This window comes from Lytechinus pictus, chromosome 5 (genome assembly GCF_037042905.1).
Source record: "Lytechinus pictus isolate F3 Inbred chromosome 5, Lp3.0, whole genome shotgun sequence".
Lineage (NCBI taxonomy): Eukaryota > Metazoa > Echinodermata > Echinoidea > Temnopleuroida > Toxopneustidae > Lytechinus > Lytechinus pictus.
The window spans coordinates 32,249,691-32,275,091 of record NC_087249.1 but is presented as its reverse complement, the minus strand read 5'-3'; the positions used below and the strand labels follow the sequence as shown (position 1 = coordinate 32,275,091).

The following is a 25,401-nucleotide window of genomic DNA, read 5'->3' as shown; positions in this document are numbered from 1 at the left end:
GTGATGATGATGATTGTTTCAAAAACACATTTGATTACGTATACATTTGGAGAAACAGTAAATAGAGCTATAGTTAAACCACAACTATAAGCGCAAGTCAAAATAAGAATCGGATCATATCGCCTAGAGACCTCATCCGCTCTCAGCGCTTCTCGCTGGCATAGCGGGAAGAATCTTGACTACAGATAGAACGAGGTGAGTTCGAGTCCCAACCAAGGCAACTAAAAAAATCGATACTGAAAGTGAATGGACCGGAAGTGTCGACAATCTTTTTGTTATTTTGGGTAGGGGTACATTATGCACCCTGAGGGGTAGACGTGTACACACTCTAAGGTGCAGATGGACACCCAAAATAGGGGCGCACACTGTACACCCCTATTTGGGGTGTACGTGTCCACCCCTAGTGGTACTCGTGTAGGGACAAGCCTGTGCACCCCTAGGGGTGTAAAATTGAGCCCAAATTTCTTAGTGTGTACTCGTTAGGTGATCGGTCAATCGATTTAGTCGTCATTAATCATTCAGTTGATAATACGTATACATTTTAAAATATTAAATCAGGATCTTGTTGCGTATTACATGCCTTTTACAATATGCAACTCAGGTACGGTACATCCGAAAAGCAACTTTCATTTTTTTATTCACCTTACCACAGAGTTCCTTTATTTAGTTAATATCAGAATGATAGCATACAGTTTTTTAACAATAAATTGTATATTACCTAGTATGATAATTTTCTCACTCCATAAATGGTTGATGGAAATACCGTAATCCCCGATGGGTCATATATCAAATTCATACAGAATAGCAGATGTTAAAAGTGTCTTAAATCTACCAAGCAAAATAATCATAAAAAACAGTAAAAGCAAAGTAAAGTGAAGTAAAAAAAAAAAACATCTATTCCAGACTGTTTTTCTTTTAGATTTATTTGATATTTGAAATAATTTTCCATATCAAAATAACATAATTTATTTGCTGTCATGAAGTGTTAAGAAACAGCGTTTGCATTTGGATGCAACAAACAATGTATTTCATAAGTGAATTAACACGCTATCAATACGTTCATGAATTCCAAGCGTCTTTTTTGTTTTTGTATTTGATTTTATACATATATATATATATGAATCAACATTACATAACGTCATTGGTATAATCATTCAGATAATATATATACAAGAGAGTACATGTATCATCATAAGCTCTAAGAGCTTGAGATTTTCATTTGGATTTATAAGCTGGACATTTACTATAGAGCAAAAGATCGACTTTTAAACATTATTTGAATGAGTACAGGAGAAGTATAAGCATAATGTGCATATTTTGTAACTATTTTTGTGTGTGTTGGGGGGGGGGTCATTAATATGAATATTAATGAAGCATCGCTAAAATATATAATTATATCTTATTATATCTTAGAAATAAGAAAGGCGATCTTCATTAGATCAAGACTCGTTCAGTAAGGACTAGTTTGGCGATAAGAGCTCCGATCCAACACACCATGCAACGTGCCCAGAAATATGTCTGAAGGACTATATCTTTATGGGCTCTCAGAGAACTCGATTGCCAAAGTGAAGACATCTGTCATTGGATGATCTAAAGACTTCACCGAAAGAACCTAAAAAGACAATGATAACAAAGATAGAGAGAACGAGAGGGGAGAGGGGCAGGGGGGGGGGGTAAGTCGGAGAAGAATAGTAATAGAAATGGAGGAGAGAAAGGAGAAAAACATCAGAAATGTAACAGCAAGTACAAGAAGAAATATGACAGAGAGAGAAAGAGAGAGGGATGGGGAGAAAGTAAAAAGGAATAAGAACAAGAAAGAGCAACAAAGATGTAAGATGTGGTAGTAGGAGGAGGAGGAAAATTAATTGCAGCCATTGGAACTAACAATGATGTTATTTGCAAATGACATATATACATGTATATCCAATGATTGTTGTAATGCATGGTTTCATTGAAGTTCACGAGTCAATAAGGCGCAAATGTTTCAAGTTTTGCCTGTGTTGCTTTTTATTATAATTACACACGAGTAGTTGGAAAGAGCCCCGGAATAAGGGAGCGGCGGGGGGGGGGGGGGGGTACTGAGTTTTTTTATACAGTTAATTATTTCAAAAAGGTCTAGATTGCAAAGAGAGCTAAATAAATTAAAATTTGTTCAAAGTTTGTACTATATTTGGCATGTAAAGAAGTTCAATAATCAATTAACCAGATATTTTTAGAAAATTCGACGAAAGTCATTAATCTAAAAAATCAATAATAGAACAAGAAAATCATGTTTGGGAGCTTTTGGGGCAGCAGCCCCTTCGCTCATCCCCGCCAGTGTGTCAGTTTATAGGACCGTCAGAGAACATGGTATTTAAAGTTATCAAGTAGGATACCTTTGTTTCTGCTTTAAACTCGAAACTTGAAGCGTCCAATGCTCCACCATTGAACTTTACAACGGAGGGCTCTGTTTCTAGTCCATATATAGTTATATCGTCCAAAGCCAAATTTTCGAAAAGTGCAGTTGGGTGATTCGTGGGTACATGAATGAACGATGACGTCAGGATGTGCTGTAAAGAGATTTTTTTTTTCAACCAATCAACTCTTTATTTTCATCTTTATTTTTATTATTATTATTGTTATTATTATCATTATTATTATTATTGTTATTATTATCATTGTTATAATTGTTATTATTATTAATATTATCATCATCATCATCATCATCACAGTTGCGAGCAACATCAAGATCAAGGTGATCAGAACATATAGTTTGTTACTTACCCTTGAAAAAATATACCGCATTAAGTAATAATCTCCATTTTCAACGGTATCTGTAAAAGAAAATATACATACAGTACATCAGACTTGGCACAAATAAATGAGCTCTCCCATTGGAAAAACGAAAATTTCAAGTTTACTGATCAGACGAGACAAGGTAGTTACTATAGATAGATAGATAGATTAGATAGATAGATAGATAGATAGATAGATAGATAGATAGATAGATAGATAGATAGATAGATAGATAGATAGATAGATAGATAGATAGATAGATAGATAGATAGATAGATGGATGGGTGAGTGGGTGGATATATAGATAGGTAGATTCTTGAGGCAATAAGTACGTACATAATTGTACACCCAATGATATACAAGTAGATTTATCGATAGATAAATCTAAATGGGCCAATATTCGATTTTTGCTGTATGACATCTATCATCATTATTATTATCATTATATTATTTTCAGTATTATTACCACGGTTTTGCCGTATTGCCTCCTACCAATATGACTCAATAACATTGATTTCGACATTTTAGGATAGTTTCAGATTGTAGATATGATCGGGAATCATCATTATTATCATACAAGTAATTTAGTGCGTTATATGACGTCACGTTACCAATGGAATCGCCGTCGTCCCAGAAGAGATCGCCAGCAGCTTCCATCGATTCATCGAGAGGTACGATCAGACCAAACGGGTTTAGACGACTTCATTATTTCAGGATGCCCGAGTATCAAACGAAAGATGCGTTGTCAGGAGGTGAATGACGGGGCAGGGGAGAAGGGAAATAAATGTCATCATTCATTGCATTTTAATTTCTTAACACGAAACAACACAATTGTTAATTGCGTTCTAAAATGAGAGATTATTCATTGATTTATTGTTATCTGAAATGATTCATTCAATATTTTCAACACTGTTTTATATCAAGGTCGTGCAATAAAAAGACTAGGAATACAAAGCTTCCTCAGCCCCTCTCTGTCCTCGTCTCCCTACCAACATCCTTCATTCATAATTATCATAGAGATATAAGCACATTGAAATGTTGAATTGTGTACTGTGTAAATTAATGTATTTTTTTTAGCTTCAAGGTCCTATCGAATTATCAAAGCACCTCATTCAAAAGACATGTCCCGTTTAGTGATCCTTTTTTCCACATATTTTTCAGTAATCCCAAAACCTCCCGCCAACCCCCATCAGCCCACCCCCTCTCTCCCTCCCCTTCTTTCTCTCTCCCTCTCTCACTGATTCTCTCCCTCTTTTCATCTCCCTCTTCCTCTATTTTATCCCCATCTCCACCATGCCCCATCCGTTCAGCCTAAACCTGTTGAGCTATACCCGAGTCTATCATCGCCTCCACCCTCTCCTCCTCCCTTGCCTCCCTCTCAGTCTCCACTTCCTCTGACCATGGACCTATAAGTCCATGTTCCGACTCTTGTGTATACCTGAACTTGGTGCAGTTATGCGGTTGCTGCGTTGGAATGATATAACCTCCTCGGAAGTGAAGCGGAACGACGTCACGTGGTGCAACAAGATCTATGCCGCCAGCTACTTCCAGATTTTCCACGGAAATCTCCATTCCCTGTAGTCACCATTCGCACATCAAAATCAATTAAAAGAAGTACACTTGACCGTAATCTAGAATAATTTCGTTTTCCGTTTTGTTTGGTACAAAGTCGATATCGTGATTGATAGGTAGTTACTGTTATGAATGTATTCATAACCATTAGCATTAACTTAATGGCAAAAAGAAGCTGCTGAAAACTGCTTATCTAATAAAAGAGAGCCAATGGAGTAAATTAGAAAGTCAAAAGGGGCCTAAGCTTTCGATCTTAGCAGAATCTTCGTCGGAGGCAAAATGACCATTTTGCTTCCGACGAAGATTCTGCTAGGATCGAAAGCTTAGGCCCCTTTTGACTTTCTAGCATTAACTTATTTAGATAATTCAGTGTAATATCATCATTATTACTTTTGTTATTAGTAAATGCTAAAATTACTAATTTCATTACATCCCCGAAGTCACTAGCGGTTGCTCGACTTATTGTGAAAGGGTACATGGTATACGCTTGCTCGGGGTTATTTTGATTATACTAAAAACAGCCGAACTAGACAATGCTAGATGAAATTACGAGTAAATTCTAAATTATGAAGTTACACAATGATACTGAAAATTAGTTCTCTAAGATGTTTGATGATGTTTGATAAGAGGTTTGATGAAAATCTCCACATTAGAGCTGGGACAAAACCATGGTAAGGAATTTATCAAAAAATTAAAGATATATCTTATTTGCTTCTTTACACCCACCTCATAATAATCGTACCATCGAGCTTGTGGGAAGTATGCCCGCACGACTGTAGTATCCTGTTAAAAAAGTAAATCATTATTTATTATTTAAATCACATACGTAATACATTATTGACAAACAGTTCAAATATACAAATACTATAAATACAAAACAATTAGGGTAGTAGCATCAGTCGTAATTAAATGAAGAATGTACAACTGAATGGGTTGACTTTAGTTTCTGTAAAGGAATAGTAATGGAAGAATATGTAGACACAAATCAGAACATGTGCGAGCACTGACGTAAAGGGGACATTTGTGGAAGCAGTTTTAAAAGAAGAAACAGAAGAAGTAGTAGTGTAGCAGTGTTGTAGTAGTAGTAGTAGTAGTATGTTATTATTAGTAGAATCTGTGGTGATGGAGGAAGTAGGAGTAAAAGCGCCTATCCAAATATTATAATTAGGAATGGGAGTAGGAGTAGGAGTGGTAGAAGTAGTAGTAATAGTAGTAGTAGCAGTAGAAGTACTCTCTAAAAACACTGAGTAAAATTTTACCCAATATTGGGGAAAAGTGAACATGCATGTTTACTTGGTACTTTTTTTACCACATATGGAGCAAAATGCATGTTTTAATGGTTAATTTCAACGCAACATTGCGTAAACTTGACAAAATATTTCTTTTTACCCAACCAACATGCATGTTCTCATTTTACCCAATGTTGGGTAAACCTTTTTTTTAAAGAGTGTAATAGTATTATTATTATTTTAGTAGTAGTAGTAGTAGTAGTAGCAGTATTAGTAGCAGCAGTAGTAGTAGTAGTAGTAAAAGTAGTAGTAGTAGCAGTAGTAGTAGTAGTAGTAGTAGTTCTGTAGTAGTAGTAGTAGTAGTAGTAGTAGTAGCAGCAGTAATAGTAGTAGTAGTAGCAGTAGTAAAAGTAGTGGTATCATTATTTTAGTAGTAGTATTAGTGATAGTAGTAACAGAAGTATTAAATGTAAAGCAGCTATCCGAATAATTATAATCAGAAATAGGAGTACAGAAAGTATTATGGTGTGACAATATTTACCTCTTCGAGTACAGGTGAGATAAGGAGAGCTGATCCCCACATGAATTGTCTGTCTATTCCCCACGTGTGACTATCATGTGTGAACCTTCACCAAAAAAAAAAACCACACACACACATTGTCACAATAATCGTAACACTTTTTTTACAGGGGCGTATAGGGAAAACGGCGCGCAGTGCAAGAGTGGACTTCGAGTGCATTCCTACCACTTTCAGCATAATTATGATCCTAGACACTTTCACTGAAATCGTGACATTTACATCTGTCACCGGCAAAACAATTGTGTTAATTATCTTATTTATTTATTTGTTTATTTATTTATTTTTATGTCCAGTTTTATTTCAACAGGGATTTATCTTCAGTTGGCAAACTGCTTTCACTGAGGGCCCTGCACGATAAAACAAAAACAATGTATGTAAATATATAAAATGGCAGACAAGATATATCAACATAAAGTATAATCGTTCGTACAATTTTACATCCGTATGGGAAAATTATGGGAAAATTGTAGAGCGTTGTGGCCCAATGGATTAGTCTCCGGACTTTGAAACAGAGGGTCGTGGGTTCAAATCACTGCCATGGCGTAGTTTCCTTCAGCAAGAAATTAATCCACATTGTGCTGCACTCAACCCAGGTGAGGTGAATGGGTACCTGGCAGGAATTTATTCCTTGAAATGCCGAGCACGTAAAAGCTGCTTGAGCCACAGCCATGGTAATAATATCTAAGTCATTTGGAAGCGCATAGAGACGTCATTCATGGTTATGCGCTATACAAGAACTGACTATTATTATTCCACATTTTAAATACTTGGTTTGATTTTTTTTTTTTATTTACACCATTCTTTTAGGGGTGTACTTAGCCTATGGGTGTGACGTCACATGAGCAGTTCATGTATATACATACATACTCGTGCATCAGGGACCGGACGACGGTAGACCCTTGTGTGTGGGCGTCGTAAAAGAGGGTGTACAGGTATGGGAGCATTCTATATCTGATATGAAGCAACTCCCGAATGCTGACAGCAAATTCTTCTCCATAGGAGCCGGGATCCTGAGCCTATTAAACGTAATATTTAGAGAGAGAGAGAGCGAGAGAGAGAGAGAGAAGGAGAGGGAAGGAGAGAGAAAAGGAGATTAAAGGATAGAGGTCAATTTAATCAATAAAAACACATTTCTGCATATCATTGAGAATTAATCGGACACCAAAATAAAACGAGATTTTTATTTTATTAAGTTAAGTAAATATGTATCATCAGACCTATAGATTCTGTTCCCATGTTGCAAGTTTCAATCATTATTTCTTCAATTATTCATTTTTTTTTCTGCTTTCTGTTCATACCCTTATTCATGTATTCATTGATTATATTATTTTATTGCTGGCAAGTGCTGCCTAAATACCTGATATCTGATTCCATTGTGATTTCTGGCGTATGGGTAGAACGCCCCCACTTGATGCCATCTGCGACAGAGATCTTCTGGGCTGTCGTTGAAAAAACCGCAAATATCAGCCCCAACCTGACACATCGGAATGCCAAGAAACAAATTTGAATAAAATCTCAAGTTTAAGAAAAAAAAGGGTGGAAATGATATCATAAAACAGAAAAGAAATCAGCAAATAGGCTACGAAACTTAAATTGAAGGGGCGGTGTCGCTTGATTGTATTCTTAAAAGTAAAGATAAATAAAAACTATAATAACAAAGAGTATGATGTTACTGGACCAATGTCATAACAATAACGATTGTAACAACAAAAATAATGGTAAAACACATGATAATGAAATGATTGAACCGTAAACAATCATTGGAAATGGTTACCAACATATGTAAGAGATATTTTATCAAACTATATTGCTTTCGAAAAAAATATTTAGTTCACACAAAACATATTATATATTTTAAGCACAACTATACTGCTACTTATACTCATAAAATTGTGCATAATAGAAAAAGGGTGTGAAACATACCTATTTTAAACATAATTAATCAACAGATACTGTTAATTAATTAGAATATACATTTTCTTTCTCATTAAAAATTGAATAAGGTATGTATCTTTTGTACTCACATGGGGAACTCCGAAGAGATTGAATTCCAGTGTTCCTATGGTAACAGAAAGGCAGAGGAATTCGTGAGATTAGGGAAGAATTTGGAATATGTGTAGAGAGAACAGTTCAAATCTGAACATAATTTAGTAAACAAATATTTTCCAAGTCTTTTTTTTTTGCTCCGGATGATGTTTTTGTTGTCTTCACTTCATTCCTTCGTAAAACCTTCGATTCGTGATCTGTAAACATACAGGCCAATCGGTATCAATGGCGGATACTGAATAAAAAATATATCTAGGGTCTCTATTGAATGTTATTTCAGGCTTCTACATTATTCTTTAAGAATTGAAATGTTCTAGTGAGACTGGACACTTTGTTACCATTCCGGTATAGTGACGTAAAAGATTGGTCTCAGACTAAACACTTCTGTAATAAGGAGGAGAAGAAGAGGAAGAAGAAGGAGAAGAAGAAGAAGAAGGAGGAGGAGAAGAGAAGAAAAAAGGATCGTGATCGTGACAATATATATATATCAGTATGCAGTTTATGATATCAATATCTAATATCCCCCCGGGATATCCCCTAAATAGTATTTAATCATACCAATAATGGAGTATCTAAGTTGGGGCCAGTTTGAACCATTGTCTCCCAGCCAGTGGCCAGAGTTAGTCCCGCTGCTAGGTACCGTGGACCGCGTAACAACCAGACTCCTCATCCCAGTCAGCTGTTGTACAGCACTAGAATGATAATGATAAAGAGAAGGGAGACGATGAACAAGAGAAGGGGAGAGAGGGGAGTAGAAACTAACTGACTATTGATAAGAAGATACAAGTTGACCTAACACATGAACAGGTGATCTTTATATAGTTTATTTGAGCTACACTTTAAAGGACACACCGGAATACATTTACATTATTTCAAAACTTATGACTTAAAAAAAAACATAATCACCACTCCTTCTCTCTCTGTCTTTCTTTCTTTCCTTTTTTTTTTCTTTTACTTCCTTTTCTCTCTATTTCTCTTGCTCCCCATCTTTGTAGTGGTGGTGGCGGGAGGGGGGTATTCCCGACTCTTACTCGACTGTCGGAATAGTTTGACTCCATCCGTAGAGGCTGTGCATATTGTAGTGGTTCTCCTTTCTATTGTCATCTAATTGCTGAACGGAATTCATGCATATTGTCTTATCATAAATCGGTCCTCCTCCTGAAATACCTGTGGTGAAGTAAGCAGAAAATCTCCCAAAGTCAAGGGTGTAGGCTGGTTTGAACATGGGGAGGTATACGTCCTGGGGAGGTGGAACTAAAGTGGTATGGGGGTGCACATCTTAAGAGGTGGAACTAAAGTTTGGAAAATCAGCTGTTGAAAGCAGAAGAAGGGGTACAAATTTCGTTTTGCTTGCCAGTCTTGGGACTCCTCTGCCTCAGCGTGCACCCGGACATCTTTTATCCGTTTTTTATATTTTTTTAAGAGTAATGCATGAGTACAAACACATAAAAGCAAGTTATGTTTACATTGATATTGATATTGTCACAATAATATGATGGGTATTTTTATAGTACTTTTATGCATTACTATAGTGGCAAATGTTTGTCATTTTTTGTCCAAATTCAGCAATATATAGTTATTTTATGTTCAATTAACACCAGGTCATTGTCAATTGAAATAATTCGTTGACATTTTTCTTAGTAAAAAAAAAACGTCAGAACTTCATATCTCAACTCATGTTTCCAATAAAGGGACAAGGAAGCATGAAACAGTGAAGTCCAATAGCACGGACTAGACAGTCCCTACATCTGAAAGGACTGTCAACTTGGTCGTCTTCGATCTCCCATCCATACTTACGAGGAACGTATGGCGGTAAATCATATATGTTCTCACTGCACCCATCGACTGATCCATGGACAAAGTTAGCTGGTTCGTTCATGTCCTAGAAGAAGAAAGTATCAGGAACAATAAACATACTGAAAATAAAAGCCTATTTTAATTTCCTTAGCCCATATATTTTGTAAAAGGTTGTGCACTCTAGATGCAGGCCTTTAAGATGAATGATATTCGTCAGTGCTCTCTTTTCATCATAAAATAATACGAAACAGCTGTAGTTTGTAATCGGCACAAATAGATGCAGCACCAAAAATTTTTTCATAAATAATGAATGATTACCAACTTACATGATTAATGTAAATGAAATCAAACCTCACGTTTAGGATTTTTTTTAACTCGTGAATCAAGATAAATATGTATATTTTTAACGCTGTTTACACTAATTTATTAAGAAAGTGCATAAAAATGCAACACAATATATCGAAAAAAATAAATACAACGAATAATAATGATGTTTTAAAAAATGAATGAAAGCTATAAATGGCAAAAAAATATAAAGGAATCGGAAGATAAATCATTAAATCATAGAATATCTACATGGATAGATAAATAAATGAAAATTTTAACAGACGAATAAGAATATAATCAGAAATAGATATTATCGCTCACCAGCCAGAGACCATCAAAATTAATTATCTCCTTGAATTTTGTTATTTGATCTATCCACCAGTCTTTTGTTGCTTGTTTTCTATAGTCTGGGAATACTGCGTATGCACGAAAGAGCTGCGTAAATATGAAATTAAAACGATTATAATAACAAGTGATTATGGAGTGTTATATACATTTGATACTTGTCTATGATGATTGATTGTGGGGAAAACCATTAATGAATGTGAACGTAAGTTAAGAACAAATGAAAATGTGAAGTTTAAGTGTATTATCATGTAAGATGAACAGAGGTTTATTGACAATTTGGAGAGCTTACACTTGGATCTTTCTTGTTATATCTAACAAAGCAATATCCTTGCATATCCTCGTCGTCATGCTCACATCGGCCAATCACCCTTTTCTCCGTAAAAGTTCAATTAGTAATCCGGAGGTTATCAAGCTGTCGTCTGAAACCGTTACTCGGATCATGCATAATGTTAAAATATTGTTCATTTCACAATCAAAATTGTTATTGTTGTTGACTATTGTGAATGTATTATACAGTGCGTCCCAGAAAAAGCGAAACCGAGATTTAGCGATGATTTATCATAATTTAATCACAAATACAATAGACAAATGACCTACCAATGTAAAGCTTAGAATCTCCTCTTTCATCTGATATTACTTAGATTATTCCTCATTCACGCATGAGTGAGCAAAAACAATTTGAAGAAAGGATACCAAAAACTCATTTGGCGGGGGGTATCTGAATTTTAAAAAGAAAATCACATGCCTAAAAAGTTCAATATCTGCTCTTTAATTTGACACCTTAATCACAAAAAATGGTCAAGAAGTAAAAAAGTTACGTTCCCTCGAAACAATGCTTGTATTTCCATAATTTCATTAAATAAACGTGTTTTCACCGGTTTCTCACAGAAGCTATCGCATGGTTAACAAAAGACTTCATGCATGGCTGATCGTCAACAAAACGGAGTGCCGAGTGAGTTTGAACGCTGGCCTGTAAAAACTCTTCATTTTATGAAATTATTGAAATTCAAGCCTTATTTCAAATAACCAGAACTTTCCTATTTCTTGACCATTTTCTGTAATTGAGGTATCAAATTAAAGAGCAGATATTGAACTTTTTAGAAATGTGGTTTTCTTTTTTAAACCCAGATACAGCCCGCCAAATGACTTTTTGGTATCCCCTCTTCAAATTGTTTTTGCTCATTGTATTTGTGACTAAGTTATGATAAATCATCGCTAAATCTCGGTTTCGTTTATTCTGGGACGCACTGTATATTGAATCAGTTTGATTGATGCATATAGAGATATTGACCGATTTAAAGATGCATTGCATGAGTTGAAGACAAGAGCAGCATAATTTTGGCAAAATTGATACAAGTGCACTCACTTTGAAGACATGCGATCTATTTCAGCCCTTCGTTAAGCTAATCTGTGGAGCCAACGTTACAGTTCCTTTAAGATTCTTATCATACTGATACAAATAATATCTTGGACGAATATTCAATAATGCAAACTGCACACAGTGGATTTGAAAAAAACCCACAACAAAACTCGAAAAATGCTTCAGAAAGACTTAAGTGTAAAAAATTGTACTTAAATTCGCCGTTGCGTGCAGTATAAGGCGCATCACCGCATTGGTCAGATTATGAACATGGGATGCTCAATACCACGTATCCATCAATCAGCTTGCGTGCGTTGTCACTTAAGCATGACTTCAAGTGGCACTTATCTCGTTTTGAATAACCATCCAGGGGGGTGTTTCACAAAGATTTAAGTATGACCTAGAGTCGCACCTAAATGCCTAGTTGTGGGCGGTATAAAAGCCATGACCACATTGGTCAGATCATGCAAAGAGGATGCGCACTATTGCGTATTGATCAATTAGATTGCGCGTTGCATTTCAGATACGCGTCGGCATTTAAGTGCGATTTAAGGACGTTCCACAGTTAAAGTGAAATCCATGTCATTTTCACCAAACTTTGCACATAGATACTTTAGAACCTTAATATTCGAAATATGCAAAAATTAACATAGGTCCATGTGCTTGATTTTTTGCTATAGAGCTTCAAAGTTCACCCAAATTGATGTTCTTAAGAATTGCGCATTCAAAAGAATTTGGCGTTTTTAGACCGCCCAAGATTACTACAATGAGTTTAAACCTCTATTACTCAGTCAAAATACATGAAAAAGTCATCAAATTTCGCAAGAGAGTTAATAATTGTATCGTTAGAATGGAGAATCTATTTAAAGTGCTATTTGTTTCCAATTTTTAGTTTAACAGCACTGTCAGTTCTTAAAAATGACGTAAGAGATAACAAAATCCCAATCTAAAAAATGTAAAATTTCAGTAACAAACTACAAACATACAATAAATGCTGCACTTTATTAAAAATCCATGTCATTTTCACCAAAATTTGCAGAGTTGTAGAGGAAGGTATACCTAAAAGGTACAAGCATTAAAAAATAGGGGTTCATGTGCTTGTTTTTAAACTATCAGCATTTTTATTAGAGCCAATGTGCTTTTTAAAACACCAAAAATGCGTCGAATGCTTTGTATCTATGTGAAGAAAAAATCAAAACCACTCTACCATTTATTCAAACTCGGGGTAATATTCGTGATTCTTGGCAGCACTGCAGAGTAAAGTATTTTGAAATTGTAGAGATTTTTTTTTTGAATGGTCCATGGAATAATTCCATGTTTTAGCTTCATGAAATAATGCATTGGATCTGCAGTTAAAGTGCAGAAGATGAGAAAAATCAGCTCATACCCGCAGCTAATTAATCACCTGTTCATCCATTGTGACGTCAGCGCGCAGAGTGTAAACTATGCGCAGATCATAATGCGCACAAACATAACTGTGGAACGACGTCACAATGGATGAACAGGTGATTGGTGTGGTGATTGGTGTGGTGAAAATGACATGGATTTCGCTTTAACTGTGGAACGTCCTTAAGTCATACTTAAATCTTTGTGAAACACCCCCAGGTCTCATGCTGTCCTTATACTAGTCCAGATTGGACCTTGGTGTTTGGAAGTTCTCTTTCCCAAAGCTGACATAGAGGGCACATGACTCCAACTCTCTAATTAGCGCCAATTCACTCATCTTCCCTTCTCACCACTTGGTGAGGAGGGAAGATGAGTGGATTGGCGCTGATTATGTTAACTCTCTAATCAGCGCTAATCCACTCATCTTCCCTTCTCACCACTTGGTGAGGAGGGAAAATGAGTGGATTGGCGCCGAGTATGTTAGCTTTATGTTCGCTTTGGGAAACAGAACTCCAAAACATCAAGGTCCAATCTGGACTCTCCTTACCCTGACGCCTGTATCCCAGTCAACGGAACTGTTAACGGTGATATTGGGGTAGTCCGGCCACACCTGTATATACATAAGGTAAGTAACAGAAAAATAGAGTTGGCGCCTGTATTCTCTTTTTGTACATATTTTAAACCATCACTACAACTAAGGCATAAATAATAATTAAAAACCCTGATCCTAATCATATCAATGTTTACAAGAAGAATTGTGTTACAGATATTTAGTCAAATAATGTATTGCGTAAAAATGCTGTCCTTTGATACATATACAAACTGATTTTTTGTGTGTATTCTACTACTTGAGTCCGGTTTATGAACAGGGCGGGAATTTCAAAATCATACTCAATTCCAAAACGTTCATACTGGTTCTGTTCGCACTATGGATACGATCCCTAAGCAGCATACGTAAACTTCACAAATAATCAATTCTTTATTTTACTTTTTTCAATATTCTTAATATTGTATCTTTGTACGTATAACATATGAGATATCGAAAGATGAATATAACTTCACAAATCCACTAATAGACCGGCATATTGAAATGCATATAATACCATACACACACATATATATATATATATATTTTGGGGAGTGTATAGGTGAGGATGCGCGCGCGTGTGTGGGTGTCCGTGTGCGTGTATGTATGTACATCAAAACAATACTACTCGGGGGTTCCATGACATTTGCTCCGGCGATAATTGCTCCGCTGTAAATTTCACACACTAATGGAATGACCAACTTAAACCCTGGATTTTAACACTATACCCATAGAGCTATTGTTTTACAGCTCCATGCTATACCTTATCCTTAGCCTAACACATCCCCACTGCAGCCCTTACCCTAACCATATCATCTTGCACAAAACAAAGCCTGGAGCAATTGTCGCCGGAGCAAATGTCGTGTCACCCTACTAGGGAGTGATTTTTTTTTCAATTCACTTACCTTTCCGTATCTCAAATCACCAAATTCGTCTTTGATGAAGACATCATTGTCAACACCGAGATCATAAGGCTCATAACCAGTTTCATTGGCTGAAATTGCTGGGTCCTTCGATGGAAATACATAATGAAATCAAGTAAAACAAAGGTGATGTACATTAAGTGAATAAGAGTAGTTTTTAGCCTTAACAGATGTATTTTAGCATTCGAAGTTACCAGGGGGTCTGGACGGGGAGAAGGGGGGGGGGCCGGGGTAGGCTTTCAAGATTTTCTGCCCCTCAAACAATCGTAATCATGCTATTTTGGATGCCATCCTGGCAAGTAAAAAAAATGACCAAACCCGGTTCCTCTAAAACCATATAAACAAAACTATTTCAATCACTGATAGGTCTAAGAACCAATGACCACCTACCAACATTATTATATATCTTGTGCCTTCTGCTTTGATGGATTCTACGAACTCTCCTAAACCACCGAAATTCTCCTCATCCAATGTGAAGTCCAGATTCCTCTTCATGTAATCAATGTCACTGTATTGAACATCCTATACAGAATATGAAAGTGGGAGAATAAATATGCTGAAATTCACCCACATGTTAACATCCTATTATTGTAGCTTGTCTAGAAACATATATCAATAAGTTTTTTTTATAAACACCCCCTAATATTCTAATGTGTTAAAGTAACAATACGATATCTGTTTCATCTTGTATATTTCAATTATGAAAGTGTTCACTGTCTAGAATTTCATAGAAACAACAATTTGACCATCTGAGTGGACAAATCGGACCATGGAAACGTTGGTAGGGAAATAATGGTCACCCATAATTGTGATTATATATTCATACTTATAATTATAATTGAAGTAAATGTATCACTATTGAATCGTTCGGTTCGAGCATTCGATGAGGTATAACAGCAACAGTCGAATCGAATAAAAGACATAATTGTTATAGCCAATGTCGTGATAAGAATGATGTTGAATATATAATCGTAAACGATAACTTACGTGAGGAATGTCGTATTCCCTCATACTCGCCACGACTTTCTGTAGATTGTCCAGATTTTCATAACCGTATCTGCTTAGATGGTAACCCAAAGCCCAATATGGAGGAATCATCGGACGACCAACCAACTTATGAATTGGAAAAGAAAATAAATTTAAATATAAGTTCGAGATATGGTTTTATTAATGCAAAAATTAAAGGTCCCTAAGACGATCAACCGACTTATGATTTGGAAAAGAAAATAGATATAAATATTAGTTCCAGATATGGTTTTATTAATGCAAAAATTAAAAGGTTCCTAAACAACACTGATTTGTGTATTCTGTCATTTGCAATATTCCAATGACACAAGAATAAAAAACAACTCTCAGTTTCAACAGGATTTATTAAGTTCTCTACTCTTCTTCATTAACATGATTAAGGTGATTCTACAAAACTGTACTATTCATATATTGTTATTTATCTTTAACGATAGAAGCACAGTAGTATAGTCTAATAATATATTGATCAAATTGTATATTACTTTGAAAATTGTGTTATAACTACAAAGTCGATTAAAACTGCCCTAACGCTGGTAAATGTTTGCAATGGTTAATATGTGTAAACATCTAAAACAGAAACCCGAAGATATATGTATTTCTTAAGTACATGATATTACCTCTGTGTACTGTTGAATAACGTGGTCTGGTGTTGGCCCGAGAAACATGTAAAAGTCCAAAATTCCACCGACTGTGCGATAGGTCAAAGCAGGGGTTGGCTGGACAGTAAAATCTGAGACAACAGACAAATCAAACACTCAAGAAAGATGATAACGATAGAAAATAATTATGTTTAATCTTGGTAAAGTATGCGAACTAACCAGGTTAAGGTTATGCCTTTTTCATTATCTGCTTTCATAAATATATTTTGCTCCCACCTTTGTATTGTTTAGGTAATTCAGTCATTTTCCAAACCTAAAACTTAATATGTGGTATTGCGGAATATTAGATAAATTGACGAGTAGCCGATCATTTATATGGTCATGGTCGTTCTTGACATTCCTCTCTAACCTAAGGACTGAAACCACGGATTGGCGAGAAGTAGAAGCTGATCTGCAATAATGTTTATTTCGAATCTTGGACAAAAATACGACAGGTATAAATTACCATGTTCAGTTTGGTTGTCATGTTTATAATGTACAATTTAACTACTAGTATTTAGTATAAATGCGTCCATGTTTTAATACTGAAACAATCCTATTATCATTGTGTTTGACATACCTTGTGCATTCAGATTGAAGAAAAGAACACCATGTGCATTACCACCATACTCCACATTCATGTAGAAAGGATGGACACCATACAGATTGATATTATCCTTTGTGGAATATAACATATTGAATTTATTTATATTTTTATACATAGATATTCCATGATTGACTTTGTTTAACGGAAATTAATACCTCTGGGAGACTTACATCCAGATCAATCTTCCACTAAATTGAAGCATCGAGTTTGTACATGTATATTTTCGAAGCCCATAACATACACCTTTCGATCTGTCTAAATTCATGTTTTCGGGGATAGATATTCTATATCAACATGATCAATACTCATACTTTCCTCTTGATGCATATCGTTTATGACTGAAAACTATAATAAAAAATATTGGCTTCAGCAAGATTTCTAACAAAGTGAGAGAAAAAAAAATCTTGTTTTTCATGACGATTACGAAAATCTTGCTACCTACCGCAATTTGTGGTCGAATTGATTATAATACAATGCTTTGTCAAATTGATGATTTGCAATTTACAACCAATTTAGCAGTCCATTATTGAGTCATAGTCTCGTATAAGAGTATTTTTATTTGGTATGAAAGCAAATTATATAATTTGTTACAAAAGGGGGGAAATCTGGCCACAATCTGATAGTGTATAGCAAGAAGGAGGTTTTGGTGATATACTTACGCCAGGCGGCTGGTCCCGGGCGAAAAGACCCCATGTCCGCCAATTCATGTCATGCTTAAAGCTACGATGCTCACTTTCCCCAAAGCCATAGAGATTGGAGGAAGGCAACCGAGTCGAAATTGATAGAAATTGGTCTTCAAATATCAGAGCTCCAATTGACGTATCCCACCTAGTTATACAAATATGTTTCAATTAAACATTATAGGAACCCGCAACCCACATACGATTTCTTATACTTTTCTCACTTTTTTTTATTATTTTTTTTCGTTTAGGATACCGCAATTAACAATACAGACTGTGTGCCTGTAATACAAAATACCGGTTCATGTTCGAGACTCGTTTTGATGGATTTTTTTCCAAATTAATCCGGAAAGTAATGTTTATTTTCGCACTTCAGTACATCAAAGTTAAGCAAAAGCCAATAAAAGCTAATGTTAATAACTGAGAGCTCCTTACCACCGCTCTAAATAATCTTCATTTGCATAAAAGTCCTTTCACATAACTAACTAGATCAATAACCATAATGATTGCGATATATGGCTAGTAATATTGACTGACAGACGAAATTCACAATATATTTCAAAACGAAATTATTGTGCGTTTATGCTCCCACTCTAACACAGATACACACTCGCACCAACGTACACACACCCACTCACACCCATGCGCATACACTCACTCTCGCCTTCACAGGCACACACCCATGTATTCAACAAATGCCCATAATACATATATACAAAATACTTATACTCATATCAAAATATAAGAGATTAGAATTTGCGAGATTTTATTTAGCTGTACTAGCTGTCAATGGGAAGTTTTAGCGAACGATACTTCGGCATATTCAGAGAAGAGTGATTCTATTTTTTTTTACATTGCTAGCATCAATAACGAGCTTTCTTGAACAAAGCCGAGGCTTAATTCCGCTAATGTTACTTTATGAGGAGGACCACCTCCTACCCCCCCCCCCCCCCAAAAAAAAACAATAAAAAAAACACTAAAAACCCGAAAACCCCTTCACTTCTCAAGTTGGCGTCTCGTCTACACGGACTCAGTACAAGGGTCAAGTTCAGTTTGAACGTGATCACTGAAATGCTAAGGTGTTATTGGTGAGTGTTATAACATATAGATATGAAATAGAACACACTTGGGTAACTCTGTTTGTCCTTTTCCTTTTGAATAAAATGTTAATTATTTAACAGTATTATCAAATCCGTTATGAATGACTTACCATAGAATTATGCAGTAATTTTGTGCAATATATATATATATATATAATGGTATCCTGCGTCATCTTTTGAGTTGGCCTCATCACAATATATATCTATATATATATATATATATATATATATATTGTAAAGAAATGGATGAAGAGAACAAAGGTAGGCGTAGCTTAAATCAAGGTTCCCCAAAGCTATCTACCCTTTGGAAAAATTGGTGATGCCGAAAAAATGTCTCTGCCGGGAATCGAACCCGGGCCCCCAGCTTTGAACGCCGGTGCCTTAACCACTAGACCACAGAGACGGGTTAGTGGCTAGGGCGACCCCGATCCGATTGACCTATAGACAGATTCTCGACACCATGCAAATTATAATTTCCTTTGTCGGGTGAAGGTGGGTTTTGAACAATGACAAGCCGCCATGCCTCAGCTGGATCAAAGCTATTGTTTCGATACAGTACACATATGGGAGAAGAAATACAAATGTGTAAAGTTATACATGTACAACAGCTTTTGGCAACTCTTTTTTCTATTTAAATATTGTAAAGAAATGGATGAAGAGAACAAAGGTAGGCGTAGCTTAAATCAAGGTAGGCACCGGCGTTCAAAGCTGGGGGCCCGGGTTCGATTCCCGGCAGAGACATTTTTTCGGCATCACCAATTTTTCCAAAGGGTAGATAGCTCTGGGGAACCTTGATTTAAGCTACGCCTACCTTTGTTCTCTTCATCCATTTCTTTACAATATTTAAATAAAAAAGAGTTGCCAAAAGCTGTTGTACATGTATAACTTTACACACATATATATATATATATATATATATATTTATATACATATACCTATATATACACATTTATTGAATTATCTGTTTTTACAATATTATACTATTACGAAGTGCCCTTATTATTGTTAGATAATCATAGAAATTATAGAAATATAATTTGTTACATAGTCATTACGATTATTATTGTCATTATTACCATTATTATTGGTGCGGTTATTGTGGTTATTACACTCTAATAAAGATTGAGTAAAAATTTACCCAATAATTGGGTAGAAACGGAACACGCATGTTTCTTGTGCAATTGTTTTTTTCCATATTGGGCAAAATGCAAGTTTATAGAGTATTAAAGTTTTAATGCAAAATTCCGTAAAACTTACAAAGCATTTGGTACCATTTTACCCAGCAAGCATACATGTTCCCCAATATTTGGTAAACTGTTTCTAGAGTGTATTATTATTATCATCATCACCATCATTATCAGCATACCATCTAGGGAGTCACTTTTATAATTCAACAGACATTTGTTTCTGAGCAATTACTTATTTTAAGTAACATAATTATGTATTTTCTATTATGATGGATTTATCATGTACGTCTTTCATTGATAATCAATGTAAAACTAAACATGCCGTAACTTTCTCCTTTTAAACATCCGAATTCAACGAAACGTTCGGATTTATGTTGAATAATGTATTTTGAAACGGATGAATTCCGATTGTAATTGTTTTATTGATTGAGACCAGTATATATACTTACAATATTTCTCCCGTTGATTTTCGTGTGATTTTGATTGTGAAAGGGCGAGCGGTGTATGTGATAGCGTAGTCGGTGTTTATTGCTCCTTCATTTGGACGGGGCGGCAGCGGGATGGGAACTTCAAAACGAGGTTTGGAGGCATCGTAAAACTGTTTTCGGCGTGAAAAGGGTATACAATTGTACAAATGATATTCATCTATGCTTTTTGGATTCTGAGAATTTTATGTACTTTATAGGCACAAAATATCATATAAATGAAATCAATATATAAATAAGCCATGTGATATATCATTTTATCATTTTACCTTGTACGCCACAGCGATCGGCATGTTTGCAGTTATTTCGAAAACAAAAAATATTCAATAATATTACGGAATATCATGTTGCAAATTGAACACTAAATCATTTTTTTTTTAATGTTTTCTATAAAGTAAAAATAACCATTCAAGGGGAATCCAGCCTTGCCCATAAAATGTTGTGTTGGGAAGGAGAAAAATAAATTAAACAGAATGGTGAAAGTTTGAAAGAAATCAAACAAGCAATAAGAAAGTTATAGCTGCTTTAAAATTGAGATCACTAATACTATGTAGATTTCAAATTGGCAACTGGGTAAGTAAATTATGACAAAGGGCAAGGACAACTTTCCCATAGGCCATGTACTTTATAATCAGGAATTTGTGGTTTTCTCCTAAGTACCCCTTCCCCTGGGGCAGTAATCTAAATATAATCCAGGTAGTATATTGTTTTATTTCCTCATGAAAGAAAAATATAATTTGAAATAAAACTTTGGGGAAAAATGAAATTTAAGCCATAATATGTATTGGAGTACATGGAAGAGTAGTCCTTGCCTTACATCACTATGACATCCCATATGCGGCCAATTTGAAGTCTCCATGGGTATAGTGATTAACAATATTTACAACTTTTAAAAATTCATAACTTTCTTGTTGTTTGTCGAATATTGTTCAAACTTTCACCTATCAACTTGTCTGATTTTTTTTTCCTTATAAAAAAAAGTTTTTATTTGGGTTGGATTTCCCCTTTAAGACATGAATACATGAGTATTTTTACTTCTATTATTTTATATCATAGCATTTCTAAATGTTTTTTTAATTAACACATCAAAAAAAAAATGCGTGGCTAGTGGTTATGATTATCAAACCAATACGATCGGCACGGAATGCTCCATAGCAATTTCACCGTTTCTTCCCCCCCCCCCCTCCTCCTCACTCTTCAAAAACTATGCATTAATACTTACTTTGAAATGCAACCTATTGCGGGACTGGAATTCGATGTCAAGTGTGAGGGTTTGGATGTCTTGCCCAAAGAAGGAAGGGGTATATGTTTCCCTCTCCAGTGTCAACCTCATCCCCCATGTGTGTTCTTGTTCCAGAACGAGACGATATGTTCCATGCCCCCTCGGAAAGAAGCAATAAGGGGCCCCGTCGACGACCGTCGGTTGCCATTCGCACCCTCGTGCCAAGCAGATCCGCTCGGCCTCGCCTGCATTCCGATCCGGGTAGCAGTTGATGCGCTCCACGATGGTCATCTCATCAGGGTCAGTGGGGAGGGGTTCGAACGGGGGGACATCGCCATCGACAGTTTGGTCAGGATGAAGAAAGAACGTGAGGGTGGTGCAAAGTATTGCCGCGCAGGAGATGGCGACGAGGAGCAGGGCAATCACCCGAGGATTTGTCCATCCTGTAGATTTCTTTTCTGCTTCCGACCGGAGAGATTCAAAGTCGTCCTTCGCCATGACTGCTCGATAAGTACTTGAAAAATAGCATCGAACCACGCGTGAAGGTAGAAGTGTACTATGACCACTCTTGGCGGAGGCATTGAGAAGGAGATAAGGGATCCCCACAACACGAGCAGGGTGTGTCTTGATTCATTTGTTTAACTTTTCTCTGAATTGAATTGAGTAATAGGATGTGATACGATTTAATGATGCTATGGCGGGCGATTAGGGTACCATGGTTACAAAAGCCCTAAATAAATTTCACCCCCCCCCCCTTAGTTTATATTCGACGAAACCACTTGGCTATATTTTTGCAACACCCTCGTTATATTTGGCCTTTGATCTCCTTTAAGTACGATCGGTACAAGATATATTCATTATTCAAAATAATTTACATCTTGCCTTATCGATTCATTACGATAAGAAAACAAGAAGCAATCTACTTGATACCATTGGCATTAACATGGCTGTGACCATCATGTCTGAAATCGAAAACACTTACTCACCTACACCCACACAACCAAAAATACTCACACAAGCGGTGCTGATAACGGGGAAACTAAGGGGGATGAGTAGAGAGCGAAAGATAGAAAAGATTTTTTCCATCATTCCTGAATTTGATTATTCGAAGTGTAAGATATGTACATTGCGGTAAAAAATAAGAAACTAAATAAACATGGTAAAGGGAGGATCTACGGCTTTTCTGTCTTATTTCATATATATTTTTTTACTTGTTGCTTTTTGCTAGTAAAGACATTTGTCGGTACCAAAATGACATTAATTTGATAGTGAAACTTTTCTTTCTTTTTTTTTTGTCTTGCTTGTCAAATTTCTCGGTCAAACCCTCTCCTTGGAAAACAGCTAGATCCGTCCCTGTTCCATGTATTCACAACCCTTATCCTCTGTACCTCCTCTAATTCTCTCTTTCTTTCTCTCTCTCTCTCTCTCTCCCCCTTCCTTGTCTCTCTCTCTCTCTCTTTCCCCTCGATTAGCTGCCCCCCTTCCCCTCTCTCATTAATATTTGATACAATGGAACTGGTCTTATTTTGCACTAGTTTTACCAATGCTAACCTGGGGCCATTTCATAAAGCTGTTCGTAAGTTAAGAACGAGTGGCGAAGTTTCCTTACGCGTTAAATAATCACCAATGAACATTTAATGGTGAATATAATTTACTACAAACAAGGATCACCAATCGTTCTTAAAGTCGCTTTTAACTTATGAACAGCTTTATGAAACACCTACCAGGTACGTAATCGATAATTCATGATTTATGAATAAATATCTGACAGCAATGATAACGATGATCATTATTTGTAAAATACTGATGATGATGATGATGACGATGGCAATAATTGATACAGTAACGACAATAATAAGACCACGGTAATATTGATAGCAAAACATTAATTGATGATGACGATGATGGTGATAATGATGATAAAAACAGAAATATCATTTTCCTAACTAAAATTGTAATCTTTATTATTGTTATTGCTTTTAAAATGATGGATATGATACATAGACAATATTTAATGCAATCATTAATCATAATGTCAATGAGAAAGATGGCGTCATCAGGTACAACTAATAATTAATGTCGAACCTTGGACTTGATGTTATGACCGTGCCAACCGCTCGTGCCATGTCTGTCTAGTCTACCTACAAAAAAATGGTTGACGGAATTAATTGTATTTTTGTAGTAGCTTTATATTTGGCGTTATTTGTGAAAGAAGCATGTGTTCGATGATGTCCCATTTCTAAATGCCCGTTTTCTAAAGAAAGATAAATTAATATTAAAAGTCATATTCATTTGTATCCCACTTAACCGTATTGAATCGAGCATTTCGTCTGTCCTAAAAACATGACGGAGTACATCCTTTTTAATATGTTTGTATTCCACTGCGACTGTAAAGGAAAACGTTAATGATTAATTTCGAAAGAAAGTATTAAAACGTTATTGTATTTTTTTATGAGTGTGCTTTTTAATCATTGCTTCATTTATTTTTTACAGTCTTGGCCGTGGTAATAATTCCCTATTTTAGGTTAATCTTTCAATTTCGAAGATGCATAGATGGATATTTGTATTCCATTATGCCGAATCCATTTTTTTTTAAACGTGTACACTTGAAAAACACGTCCCTGTGAATACTTAAAGATTATAAAGCTAAAATACCGAAAGAAAAGTCAGATTCCATGGAAAGCCATTAAAACGCTCAGTATTTCATATTTTTCAAACCCAGTGTAATAACGTTAAAAATGTTATTAAAGATTTGATAGTTCATAATGAAAATGAATGGTGTATCTCGGAAAGATCGCACATGGTAGAGTAGTGAAATATATAATAGCAATCATTGTTACCAGCCCAAGTAAATAGAATTGGGAAGTTTGATTTATCTTGACTGTCATTTAGATTATGTTATATCACAGTACGCCTTTGTGAGCTCATCTTGAAAATTAAAACATTGAACGATAAATGTTGGAAAACCAACCAACAAAGGTATTGGATTTGTCACCCAGTGTATATTGTACGGCACGACCTAAAACACCAACCCTGTCTATATATATATATATATAGACATTTAGGCCTACATATCTTTTGCATCAACAGGATCTTTATGTTACTTAATACAAATCCATACTTAAAATTATCATTGATGTCGTTGTTGCATTAGTAGTTGGTGGTCTTTGGAAGTGATTGTACTGATGTGGGATTGTTTGATTGATTGTGTTTGTCTTTTTTCTGTTTCAATCAGTATATTTCTTATGAGATATAATGGAGTTAGATTGAGATAAAAGTACGAAAAACTGTGTCAATTTTGTTTTCATTCATGCATTGTTATTTTAATTCACTTATTTTATTTTGGTGAATTTGTGATAAATTCGAAAAAAATTGTACAGCTTAGTCGGAATTTAAGGTTGGCCTACACAATATTATATCGGCGCTCGTGAAAAGAGTTTGAATGTACAAAAGGTATATAAAACTGCGATACATGAATAAATTACTCTAAAACTATTTTATCGACGTCTGTCCATTTATTTCAATTT

At 35.6% G+C, this 25,401-nt stretch overlaps 1 protein-coding gene across 1 annotated transcript; it reads right to left on the bottom strand.

The window, feature by feature from the left end:
- LOC129261546 (maltase-glucoamylase-like) lies at positions 1-24,505 on the bottom strand. The gene is made up of 23 exons (XM_064100263.1): positions 21,875-24,505; positions 20,617-20,765; positions 17,860-18,028; positions 17,174-17,270; positions 16,573-16,685; positions 15,917-16,042; positions 15,320-15,451; positions 14,912-15,016; positions 13,968-14,030; positions 10,648-10,761; positions 10,000-10,084; positions 9,234-9,369; positions 8,761-8,894; positions 8,181-8,215; positions 7,514-7,630; positions 7,024-7,172; positions 6,118-6,202; positions 5,074-5,130; positions 4,214-4,350; positions 3,387-3,475; positions 2,764-2,813; positions 2,376-2,549; positions 1-1,612 (listed from the first exon to the last, which is right to left on the bottom strand). The coding sequence occupies exons 1-23, from the start codon at positions 22,370-22,372 to the stop codon at positions 1,535-1,537; spliced, it is 2,892 nt and encodes a 963-aa protein (XP_063956333.1). The 5' UTR covers positions 22,373-24,505; the 3' UTR covers positions 1-1,534.
- Between the last annotated feature and the right edge of the window lie 896 nt (positions 24,506-25,401).